The following is a 13,436-nucleotide window of genomic DNA, read 5'->3' on the forward strand; positions in this document are numbered from 1 at the left end:
CTTCCACAACGGCAGTACCCTGTCAAGCCTGAAGCAGGCTGATTTACTAATGCAAGGGACTGTAGTCGAGTGTAACTTCCCCACTAACAACCTAATTTGGCCAGTCCCTAAGGGAGAGAGCAAGTGGAGGCTTACAATCGACGACCCATGCTTGAACCAAGCCCTATCCAAGATGGACAGAGATAGTAGCTGACCCCCACGCTATACTGACTGAAGTACCAGCTGAGGCCAGCTGGTTCTCAGTCCTTGATATAAGCAACGGATTCTGGAGCCTACCTATAAGGCCTACAGATCAATAGAAGTTTGCTTTCACAGTGTAAGGGGTCCAATACACCTGGACCCTACACAAAACCCAGACAAAGCTCTACCAGAAACGATTGACACACGAGCCACCCCCACAAAAGGGGGCGTGTCTAACCGCAGAAGCAGATGTCCTCCAAGTGGTCAAATTGACCCCTGCGGGGTACTTGCCCACTAGGGGTTCTCCAATGGCAGCTGGCCTTGATTTATACAGCGCGTATGACTACCTGGTTCCTCCAGGAAGTCAAACCCTCGTTTTGACTGATATACAAATAAAAGTACCACCTGGGTGCTATGCCAGGTTTGCCCCTCGTTCTGGCTTAGCAGTTAAGCATGGCATATGCATAGGGGTCGGCGTTGTGAATGTAGGTATCCTGGTCCAAAATACTGGGGCTGAGCCCTTTGAAATAACAGCCAGCGATTGGGTAGCTCAGCTTGTATGTGAACGTATTTGCTATCCACAGGTCAAGGAGGTCTCAGGCCTCCCCTCGATGGACAGAGGAGCGAGAGGATATGGATTCTCTGGAACGAAGGCATAACCATAAAGTGGTTTGTTTTGACTCATTAGATCAATCCCCAGGGACAACGCATGCAACCAGGAGGAAAAACAGGTCGTGCCTCCATACCTAGGAGCAGAACAACCTTATCCCCTTGACTAATACTGTAAGTACGTCTTTACACCCCGCAATGACACCTCCCCTGTCCCCAGACCTTCACCCCTTTACCACATGGGCTCATAGAGGTGGTGTTGCCTCTTTGTCAACATATATTTTAGCCGGTGGGCCTCGCAATGTCCCCAATTCCTCTTTGAATACATTCTCATGTTTCTTCAACACATCCTGGAGTGTTGTTTTGTCTCTACCTATCTGGTTTACAGTGCCCCAGTTTAATTCCAACTCCTTAATCCAACCACGGCCCAGTAGGTTTGGTCCTTTGCCAGACACTACTACTACTGGCAGCTGTTTAACAGTCTCTCTGTACTGTACAGTTAAGTTTGCAGTACCCAATGTTTTCACTCTATCGCCTGTATAGGTTCTGAGAAGCAGGGAACATGTCTTTAGCTCAGGTACTTTTGCCCCATTCCTTAGTTTGGAGTACTCTGTTTCATTCATAATTGTAACACTGGACCCCGTGTCAACCTCAAACTGCAAATCTGACTTGTTCACTTTTAACTGTAATGTGATAGGCGCTACCTTGGGAATGCTTGTCTCTGTTACGTTATTCATAATGAACACGTCTTCACCATCACTTGCATCTGTTTCAGGATTTTCGCTAATGTGATGAGCCCCATGTTTTTTTTCCACTTTTCCTTGCTTTTGTTTTCCTCCCCCTCTAGGTTTGGTTTTCTCCACAGGTGACTTCGCCCTGCACGCTTTCCTGATGTGCCCCTTTTTTCCGCATCTGTGACACATTTCCTTAAGAAAACGACAGTCATTCGCCATGTGCTCACCACCGCATCTATAACATGCCCTCATAGTTCCGCCAGTTCGTGGTTCCCTCCACGTTTTTAGCTTTTGCACTGTAGCCTGGCTAGCATGTTTCCAGTTTGCACCATTGCTTCCTTTGCTTTGCCATTGTAAATCCTGAACGTCTTTGTTCGCTGTCTCCAATGCTTGAGCAAGTTTCAGTGCTTTTTCAAATGTTAACTCGGTTTCTGCTAACAGCCTGCACTGAACACCGTCATCGTCTATACCACAGACTAGCCTGTCCTGTAACATTTCCTTTAGCCTATCTCCATAGTTGCAATGTTGAGCCAGTTCTCTTAGCACTGCCACATATTCAACCACACTCTCATTTGCGTGTTTGTTTCTCGAGTTAAATTTAAAGCGTTGAACTATTTCGCTGGGCTTTGGGCTGTAGTGCGTTTTCAACAGTTCAACTAAATCGTCAAACGATTTGTCCCCTGGCTTATCTGGGCTTAACAAATTTCTCATCAGACTATATGCTTGGCTTCCTACAGAACTTAAGAGAATCGCCCTCTTTTTATTGCCGTTGTCAATCTCAACTGCTTCAAAAAAATGCGACAGCACTTCGCAATCTTCCTCCCATGTGTGCAGCTGAATATCAAACGGCGCGGTTGTTCCTGCCATGGCAGCCATGTTCCGTTGCCTGTGAGCGCTCTCGCTAACGTTAGCAGGTTTGGCCGAAGCTACGCAGCTGCACTTTTCTCCTTCGTTGTCTCCGTTTTCAACGACCTAAGACAAGTTGTCCGATTTCCTCGTCGCCATATGTAATAACCCGAGATCCAAGATGCAAGAGTATAACTTTAATCACAGTGTCTTTATTAGAGCAATCTCTGTTGAAACCTACACATTAGTGTTTTCTAAGGGCTTCCTCGACCCCCCCCGGTATCCCAGGTAGAGGGTAAGTATGTAGGGCGCTACTGACCTCTAGTAGCATAGTTTGCACTGCATTATATACATAAGCATTCACGCTACAACAACTTGCAACTCGAACGCCGAGTGCTCCGTTCCTCACGGTCACAAGACAGGTGCGCAAAGCTCGCTGGGAGATGTAGTTTTTAAGCAAAGACAGCAGTTAACGTTTTCTTAGCTTAGTTTTTTTTTGTTTTTTTTTTAAATCTGAAATAAACAATATATTTTGAATGAGAAGCATGCTTTCAAAGATCTGCACAGTTGCGTGTAATGTGCATATAAACGCTCCAGCATGGTAAATAACTGTTGGAACGGGTTTTATTTTTTTTAAAGCTGCACGCAAAGACGTCACCAGGAAGCGCACTGACATGAAAGAGAGATATCACTAAACCAGGGGGATCAGAGTCCGAATCGAGGTACAGATACCAGCACTTTCATATTTCTGATTTAATTAATTTTATTTTCATTTAATACTGAAACTCCGCGGTGCGCTGAACTAACACACGGTTAATACACTGGGGATTAAACTAGCCGCATCGATAACTAAGAGCGCTGTTTTGAACCATCGCATGTGTCTGTGTGCAGTAATCTCCAGGTAACATTGCTCAGTGCTGTTAGATTGCTCTTATCTGCGAGATATACGACAGGTCGTGAATAAGCACAGGCAAATTAATAAAACCGGAGTGTTAATGATCAAGCCAGCGCCCCTATTCAAAAACCCTTCATTAATTCAAGTTTCAGTGGATTTACAACATGTCTTAGGAAACCAACAGAAGTTTCGGAGTGTTTCATCAACATCAAAGTTGTATTTCATTTATCAACAGACGTTAAAAAAAAAAAAAAAGTTTCCAAAAATATATAAAGCTAAATTAATTTGATCGACTCAAACTAAATCTTCAAGGTCAGACCTAATGCAGCAGCAACACCTTTTGATAATCAGAGTTCTGGGTATGATGACCACAGAGCGACCAATGGATCTTGTTGGTTTTATGGAACAGCAAGAGTAGCATTGTCCTGTAGTGAACCCTGCGCTGGTATCATTGCTATGTGTTACACTGACTGCAGTATATTTAACATTCATTGGAGGTTCTGTTGCACCAGTTCAGGGCTGCACAAACCCTGGGGGCAGAGTCTTGCCAGGCTAATAGGTTTCATTAAGTCAATAATTAACTGTTTAGGACCTGGAAGGAGGTAGATTGGTGCTGTTCAGTTATTTAGGGTTCAGGTGGAACAAAAGAGAGTTCCCATCAGAGGAAAGGACCTGTGGGAGGGACGAGGGCTGTCGTTCAGTGGGGGGGTGGATCACAGCAGTCCTTCAGTTGAACCCACAGCCCTCCCCTCGCTCCTTTCCTCTGAAGATAACTGGATTCAACCACACAAAGAGCAGGGGGGCTGTGGTCCTTGAGCGCTGGAATTGTGCACCCCTGTGCAAAGCTTTGCAGATATTATTCTACTAATCAGCTGTACCCAGTTACTGCATTTCTCTTTGCTTTTGAAACAGCTAATGAGCCTGCCTATCAGATCCCTGCAGGGTGCGAGCAGACTCTCTGATTGGTTGCTGCAGAGCGGCGGGAGACGGTGCTTGTCTGGGGGGATGCGATTGGTGCAGTTCCGGCGGGGAGGCGGGCCCCCGGAGGTTCGGGTTGGAGTGCAGCAGAGGGAGGGGGGAGACCTGGTGGATCTGAACTCCTTCGACCCCTCCCTCCCTCACAGCATGAGGGGCTTCCTGGAGAGAGGGGAGAGCGCCCTGGACACAGCACAGAGGTACAGCCGGGGGTGGGAGTAAGACTCCTATTGCATTGCAGGTTCACCGATTCCAGGTTTTATTATATGTATAGCTTGATTAGCTACAGTGTTCAGGTAACAAGCACCAGTGTGTCTTATTATACTCTTAGCAAAACCAGGAATGGATCAAACTGTTATGCAGTGGGAGTCTATTGCCACACACACACACAAATACAGATACACAGTCATACAAAGACACACACAAATACAGATACACACTCATACAAAGACACACCGCGACACTACACACACACACACAAATACAGATACACACTCATACAAAGACACACCACGACACTATACACACACACACAAATACAGATACACACTCATACAAAGACACACCACGACACTACACACACACACAAATACAGATACACACTCATACAAAGACACACCGCGACACTACACACACACACAAATACAGATACACACTCATACAAAGACACACCGCGACACTATACACACACACACAAATACAGATACACACTCATACAAAGACACACCACGACACTACACACACACACAAATACAGATACACACTCATACAAAGACACACCGCGACACTATACACACAAATATAGATACACACTCATACAAAGACACACTGCGACATACACACACACATACAAAGACACACACCCTACACACACAAATAGATACAGCCTCACATACAAAGACACACACGAGACACCCTCACACAGACACAGCCTCCTTCACACAGCCACCCTCACACTGACACCCTCACACAGACACAGCCACCCTCACACAAACACCATCACACTGACACCCTCACACAGACACAGCCACCCTCACACAAACACCATCACACTGACACCCTCACACAGACACTGACACCCTCACACAAACACCATCACACTGACACCCTCACACACCACACTGACACCCACACACAAACACCATCACACTGACACCCTCACACAGACACAGCCACCCTCACACAAACACCATCACACTGACACCCTCACACAGACACAGCCACCCTCACACAAACACCATCACACTGACACCCTCACACAGACACAGCCACCCTCACACAAACACCATCACACTGACACCCTCACACAGACACAGACACCCTCACAAACACCATCACACTGACACCCTCACACAGACACAGCCACCCTCACACAAACACCATCACACTGACACCCTCACACAGACACAGCCACCCTCACACAAACACCATCACACTGACACCCTCACACAGACACAGCCTCCTTCACACAAACACCATCACACTGACACCCTCACACAGACACAGCCACCCTCACACAAACACCATCACACTGACACCCTCACACAGACACAGCCTCCTTCACACAAACACCATCACACTGACACCCTCACACAGACACAGCCACCCTCACACAAACACCATCACACTGACACCCTCACACAGACACAGCCACCTTCACACAAACACCATCACACTGACACCCTCACACAGACACAGACACCCTCACACAAACACCATCACACTGACACCCTCACACAGACACAGCCACCCTCACACAAACACCATCACACTGACACCCTCACACAGACACTGACACCCTCACAAACACCATCACACTGACACCCTCACACAGACACAGCCTCCTTCACACAAACACCATCACACTGACACCCTCACACAGACAGACACCCTCACAAACACCATCACACTGACACCCTCACACAGACACAGCCACCCTCACACAAACACCATCACCCCCACACAGACACAGCCACCCTCACACAAACACCATCACACTGACACCCTCACACAGACACAGCCACCCTCACACAAACACCATCACACTGACACCCTCACACAGACACAGCCACCCACACAAACACCATCACACTGACACCCTCACACAGACACTGACACCCTCACAAACACCATCACACTGACACCCTCACACAGACACTGACACCCTCACACAAACACCATCACACTGACACCCTCACACAGACACACACTGACACCCTCACACAGACACAGCCTCACACACACACCATCACACTGACACCCTCACACACACAGCCACCCTCACAAACACCATCACACTGACACCCTCACACACACTGACACCCTCACAAACACCATCACACTGACACCCTCACACAGACACAGCCACCCTCACACAAACACCATCACACTGACACCCTCACACAGACACTGACACCCTCACAAACACCATCACACTGACACCCTCACACAGACACAGCCTCCTTCACACAAACACCATCACACTGACACCCTCACACAGACACAGACACCCTCACACAAACACCATCACACTGACACCCTCACACAGACACAGCCACCCTCACACAAACACCATCACACTGACACCTTCACACAGACACTGACACCCTCACAAACACCATCACACTGACACCCTCACACAGACACAGCCACCCTCACACAAACACCATCACACTGACACCCTCACACAGACACTGACACCCTCACAAACACCATCACACTGACACCCTCACACAGACACAGCCACCCTCACACAAACACCATCACACTGATCCCTCACATAGACACAGCCACCCTCACGCAGCCACCCACACACTGGCACCCTCACACAAACACAGACACCATCACACAGACACCCTCACACGGACACTGACACCCTCACACTGACACCCTCACACTGACATCCTCACACAGCCACCCTCACACAGCCACCCTCACACGGACAGACACCCTCACACGGACACAGACACCCTCACACAAACACAGACACCATCGCACAGACGCCCTCACACAAACACAGACACCATCGCACAGACACCCTCACACAAACACAGACACCATCACACAGGCACAGTGTGATTTCCTGCCCAGTATACTGAGCCATTCTCTGCGTTTCTGTCTCAGAGCCCTGTCCAGCGGGCAGCACCTCGTCCCTCTCTCGGAAGCCTCCCTTCTGTCTCCCATCACTGGCCCGGACAAGGTGATCTGTGTGGGAATGAACTACGTGGATCACTGCTTGGAGCAGGGCGTGCCCATCCCCTCCGAGCCCATCATCTTCAGCAAGTACCCCAGCGCCATCGCTGGCCCCTGCGATGACATCATACACCCCACCCAGACCAAGGTTACTGATTGGTGTTGACCAGGACGACACGTTTCTGGGAAAAAAATAACATCAATATTTATTAACCCTTTCATGCATGACTACCTCATATGGAAGACTAGCAAGAAAATGCATGAGGATGCCGTGTTTCCCCCTTATAAAGCTGTGGAATATAAATATATTTTTTAGATGAAAAAATATATTTATTTGTCCAGAACAACTTGTATGAAATACGACATGTATGAAATATATACGAGTCATTGATACTCTGTTGCCTGCCCACAGCTCTTTTCTGTAGTTGTGTGGAAATGTGCACTGAAACACTTTTTTTTTTTTAAATTGAAGTTTCTTGTCGTATTTCTCGGCTGCTGGAGTTCCTCTGTTTCTCTATAGGAGCTGGACTGGGAGGTGGAGCTGGCTTTTGTTATTGGGAAAACTGGAAAGCACATCAAGGTGAGAGAACAGAACGCACAAAGTAAACCCAGTCTGTAGACAGACAGCGTGCTACCAATCAGGGGCCACTGTCTGTACTGCGCAGTGTCTGCTCCCAGTCAATTGTGAAGCTGTTCTGTGGTTTAACCCCTTCCTGCCTGCAGGAGGAGGAGGCGCTGGGCCACGTCGCTGGTTTCACCGTGGCGCACGACGTGAGCGCGCGGGATTGGCAGATGAAGCGCAACGGGAAGCAGTGGCTGCTGGGAAAGACGTTCGACACATTCTGCCCCCTAGGGCCGGCGATTGTCACTGCAGGAGCCCTGTCCGGTGAGTCAGATCCGACAACCGTTAACCTCTTCATCCAGCAACACGAGAGAAACGAACGGAAATAGGGAACAGATCCTGCAGGCATCAATCCACCTCCGCAATTATATCACGTCCTTGAATGGAATTACCAGCGTGACACGAGCCAGGAGTGCGCAACTTCTGCTATCTGTCTCCCTCTCTCCTCAGACCCGCACAACCTGGGGATCCGTTGCCGTGTCAACGGGGGCGTGGTTCAGGACAGCAGTACCAATCAGATGGTCTTCAAAACAGAGGCGCTGGTTTCCTGGGTCTCGCAGTGAGTAACCTCGTAATACCACAGCTCCCTCTAGCCCCTGGAGGGGCGTACTGCACAGCAGACCCTGCTTTGCTTTTGTTTAATCTCTTGTATTTGTACACGGTTTAAACGAGGTTGATCAAGGTGACCCTACCTTTTCATGTAACTCATGGATGCATAGAACGTCTTATTACGGATATAGAACCTTTTTTTGTGTGTTTCCAATTCCAGTAGAATATTTTTTTTTTATATGGATGGATTAAATAAATCTTATATATCATTTACAATGACAATGCAGTCACCCCTTTTTTTTTATATATATAAGCAAATGCGCCTGTCTGATTTATTAGCGCCCCCACGCAGCACAGGAATTCAGTGAGTAACATTCTCACAGCACTGACATGTTTGTGAATCTGTGCATAACTTTACAGAAGCAGGTTAAGCTTGGTGGTATTGTAAAGGGATTCCCGAGAGATCTTCACTTTGTTTTTCCCGTGTCTCTTTATTCAGGTTTGTCACGCTGTACCCCGGAGACGTCTTCCTCACAGGGACCCCGCCTGGCGTCGGGGTTTTCAGGAAGCCACCGGTTTTCCTCAAGGTGAGGAGGTTCAACTGGGGATTCAAACAAGACGCGCTTTTCTGAACCCCAATCTGATCCAGTGAACCAGCGTTGGCAGGACCAGACGAGCAGTGTAGTCGAGAGTAAACCGATTTTATCTGCTTCTCCTTTTAAGGAAAGAAGCATTTCCTCACTCCTGCAATAAGCAAGTCCCTACTGTACCAAAGGTTAAAGCAGAGGCACATGCCAGTTTAATATATAACTCGGGTGCATTTAATGATGGGCAGAATCTCTTCTGATCAACCTTTAACCCACAATTCTGCACGACCACGACAGTGACATGCAGGTAATCCACTGGGCATCTCTGCACACCCTTAGTGCCCCCCATGCCACTGCCCAGCCTGGAGAAGCACAATGGATAGTTCACCCACTTGTTTTTCCCACTGCACCAGGCCCTGCTCGTATTAGTCAATTGTTCTGATCGTAATCTACCATACTAAAGTGAAACAAAACTTCACTATAGTTAAAACAGATAGCGAATCAATGAGGTGACACTGTACTGCATGTTCTGTTACCTTTGTCCCTTCTTCATACAGAAAGGGGATGTCGTGGAGTGTGAGATCGATGAGATTGGACTCATCCGCAACACAGTGGTGTGAACGAGACACAAATCCAGCTTGCTATCTTCTGACCAGAGGAATATCTGCAAATCAACAACTTCCTACCTGGGTATTACAAAGCACTGTTCATTATCAGAGATAATAAAATCTAAAAATAAAACTTCAGTTTTTATACGCTTGTGGGAGAACTGCAACACAACCGTTAACCTCCACCCTCTCCCTTACAAGGAAATACATGTTCCTCACACTTCCCTTAGATTTAAGGCACACAGGCTTTGCAAATTTGATAGCATTATAATATTGTTGCTTGCTTTAGGACAGTGAAATGCAACAGTTGGATGTTATGTAGAGGTTGGGGGACGTACAAGTTTACCTCCCTTGAGGTAAAACTGATTTTTCCCATTTTAAATGCTCCAGCTAAAGGAACAGGAACTTCACTTAAAAAGAACACCTTCTTGGCACCAGTAGCAATTTGTTCACAACTGATACAGTTTGATAACCTGATAACTCATCATCATCAAACATAAATTCAAATAGTTTATTCGGTCTTTTCAAATGTTTGATCGCGAGAGGTTCTTGGGGCACACTAACTGGTTTATTCAATCTTTCTAGAGCCGCTGTCCTATCACTGCCTCGTTCTGTATTCCGATTTCCATGAGTGCAGCTCATAGCTACAAAATGTCATGTAAACAAAACGTCGAAATGTTTCTCTTGCTACAAAAAATTGGAAATCGTTTGAGTTCCTGAAAAAAACCTGAATCAGAGAAGTTGCCGAGCAGTTTGGCGTTTTCCGTTCTGGCGAGTTGCTTCACCTTTCTGTTAAATAATTTTCTGTGTGTCTTGAATATTACTCCTGTACAGAAATTCATAATTGATCTAGAGCTGCTGCTGTATTTTGTAGTGTGCAGGAGTGCCGTGTTTAGATAGTTTAACATCAGTTTGTCACTTTTACTCCTGTACAGAAATTCATAATTGATCTAGAGCTGCTGCTGTATTTTGTAGTGTGCAGGAGTGCCGTGTTTAGATAGTTTAACATCAGTTTGTCACTTTATTAACATACACGTGCCTATTGCTTTTCTTAGTCATTATTAATTTAATTTGCTGTTGCACATGATTCATGTTGTGTCTGGTGGTCAACTCTGTCTTAAAGAACACTTTGCGTGCTTGCAGAGAGGTGTTCGCTTAGCCAGAGACAACTGCCCTGGTTTTAGCTAGTTTAGTGTTGCTGTATCAATACTTGTCCATTGATTCTTTGTTTACTGTACCATAGCCTCGCTTGTATGAAGATTTTTGGCTTGAGTTGCTTATAATGAATGTTACCTTCTGGATAGAGGCCAACTTCTGGTTATTGGCGTTTCTTTTTGGTCAAAATGGACAACTTTTTATGCACTGGGTTTTATGATCTTGACATGAGTCCTGCTCAATGTAGGCTTGCTTTTTTTTCTGATCATGGTGTTACAGTATGTACCACTGTACTGTTAGTGGATTTATCAGTTATGACTCTACAACCATTTTTTCTGCCTTGTTTTCAACAGGATCATACGTCCGACAGTGTTATTGTCTTTTTATCCAAAAAAATAACAAAGTAAATAAAAATGATTCTAATTAATCAGAAGCACAGTTGATGCAAACTGTTAAATGTTTCTTGTGAACAACAAAAAAAAAAGAACAAAATAATACATGAGAGAAGGGAGTGCATCTCTGAAAAATGGAGCTGCTTAAAAACATCTATTTACTGAACAGGAACTTATCACTGAATTTATTACGTATCTCCAGTCCTTAAAACCACGGGCATTCGTGCATTCAATGCTTAACTGGAGACTGTGTGGTTGTGACAAGAAATGGGCTTGTAACCAGGAGGTCCCCGGTTCAAATCCCACCTCCGGCACTGATTCACTGTGTGACCCTGAGCAAGTCGCTCCTGTCTTTGGGGTGAGACGTTGTTGTAAGTGACTCTGTAGGTGATGCATAGTTCACACACCCTAGTCTCATATCTTGTAAAGCGCTTTGTGATGGCAGTCCACTATGAAAAGTGCTATATAAAGATTATTATTATTACTCTCAGTGAGGTGCTGCTGAGCAGTATAATGCAATTGTGTATTGAAAATTCTGTACAGACTTGCTAACGCTTCTGTTAGTTTCTGAGCTGGCATCAGTGTAGATGTTTCTGTTCTGAGCAAAGAAAAGACTTTGTACAGCACAGACACACAGCTAGCTTCTGGTCTTATTTCCCTGGAGTGATGCATGAGGTGAGACGAAGCACATTAACTGGTAACACCTTGGTGAAGTGAAGAACAGACGATGCTCTGCACAAACCCACATAGCGTTACATTTAAGAATAACTTGATGGAGGAGTTTTGCTGAATTCTTAGACGGCAAAGCGCTATACCCACGCATCACAAGGTCGAATGACAAGGCTGGTGACTGCAAACTGCCGATGTACACCAGCTACATAGAGCTTGATTTTAAGAGTTCATTAACCCTGCGTTGATTCAGAGCTTCCATTAAAAAATCACACAATGTCTTGATCAGGAACTGCAGTGTTTAAATACACACCCAGTACCAGGAAAAGGAGGGCAGACGACCCACTCCTGCAGATGATTCACTCATATGCTTAGCATGCATTTTTTGTGTAATTTAGTTGCTTCAAAAGGAGACCATTTGAATGGTTTTTCATGACTGCAGAGCTGTACTTGGAGTTCTGCTGTGAGGATGGGGCTGGATGGCTTGTTTTAGAATACTTTACCGGGCTATCTTTAAACCCTAAGTCCACAACCACTCTAAGTTTACAGTCAGCATCTTGGATGCCAGTGACCCAGATTCACGTCAGTCATGTTTTATTGCCCTTGTATTAAGAATAATTATATATATATATATATATATATTATATATATATATATATATATATATATATATATATACACACACACATATACACACTTCTCTACTGCCAGTCTGTCTTTACTGTGCAGTTACACAACACCTCCTCCAGTTTCGCATGATGAAAACAAAGCTGAAGAGACAAGCTAGGGTAATGTAAAAGTTAATCGTTAAACAGTGATATCGTTCAGAAGTATTTTAATTCACTTGAAAATATAGTACTGTACCAATAAAACCAACTACAGCACATCTAAATGGAAGCCTACTTACTGTAGCTGTGTATTTTTGACATTATATCTTTTTTGTGTTCCCTGAAAAAATGGAGAAGGGCTGGAACGGGCCAGAATGAAATAGTCAGATATGCGTCACACTGGTTTAACCGTCACTGAAGTCAAAACTGTATAGGGTTGGATATGCGAGAGCTGAAAAGAAAAAAATGAAAAAAAAAAAATAGAAAAAAGTAGAAAAAAAATGCAAGATGTTAAACACTTCCCTTTTTCTGTGTAGTTCATTTATTAGAAAACAAGATACAAATGAACTACAATATACAAAAGAAGGGGCTCGTTCTTTCTGGTAACGTTGAGGGACTTTTTTGTACAGTAAAAACAATAAATCAGAACGGCATGTCTGAACAAAATAAAACACAAAACAGAAATAAACAGGCTCCATACAAAATGGTTTTATGTAACCCGGCTTAATCTTTCTAAGAAACTGCAAACTTGTGTCCCCCGTCAATGTGTGTCTGCATACAACACAATACATAGCAAATCAATCAATGTGTAAATA

The 13,436-nt window shown here is 45.3% G+C and overlaps 1 protein-coding gene across 3 annotated transcripts; it reads left to right on the forward strand.

The window, feature by feature from the left end:
• Window positions 1-2,992: 2,992 nt before the first annotated feature.
• On the forward strand, window positions 2,993-9,925 carry fahd2a (fumarylacetoacetate hydrolase domain containing 2A). 3 transcript variants are annotated; one of them, XM_041233814.1, is made up of 8 exons: window positions 2,993-3,091; window positions 4,177-4,439; window positions 7,363-7,579; window positions 7,952-8,011; window positions 8,155-8,317; window positions 8,504-8,612; window positions 9,102-9,189; window positions 9,747-9,925. In XM_041233814.1, exons 2-8 carry the CDS (start codon window positions 4,180-4,182, stop codon window positions 9,807-9,809), a joined length of 960 nt encoding a protein of 319 aa, XP_041089748.1. In that variant the 5' UTR covers window positions 2,993-3,091; window positions 4,177-4,179; the 3' UTR covers window positions 9,810-9,925. The 3 variants fall into 3 exon arrangements, with proteins under 3 accessions (XP_041089748.1, XP_041089750.1, XP_041089749.1); XM_041233816.1 differs by having other exon boundaries at window positions 3,009-3,091; window positions 4,197-4,439; XM_041233815.1 differs by lacking the exon at window positions 2,993-3,091 and adding an exon at window positions 3,202-3,270.
• Window positions 9,926-13,436: the final 3,511 nt, after the last annotated feature.

The sequence above is a fragment of the Polyodon spathula genome, chromosome 31 (assembly GCF_017654505.1).
Source record: "Polyodon spathula isolate WHYD16114869_AA chromosome 31, ASM1765450v1, whole genome shotgun sequence".
NCBI classification, from domain to species: Eukaryota; Metazoa; Chordata; class Actinopteri; order Acipenseriformes; family Polyodontidae; genus Polyodon; species Polyodon spathula.

Excerpts from the sequence above, each read along its gene's own strand:
- fahd2a (XM_041233814.1), top strand. The coding sequence starts at position 4,180 with ATGAGCCTGCCTATCAGATCCCTGCAGGGTGCGAGCAGACTCTCTGAT. Across the intron at positions 8,613-9,101 it reads CTGGTTTCCTGGGTCTCGCA|GTTTGTCACGCTGTACCCCG; the intron begins GTGAGTAACCTC and ends CTCTTTATTCAG. Across the intron at positions 9,190-9,746 it reads AGCCACCGGTTTTCCTCAAG|AAAGGGGATGTCGTGGAGTG; the intron begins GTGAGGAGGTTC and ends TTCTTCATACAG.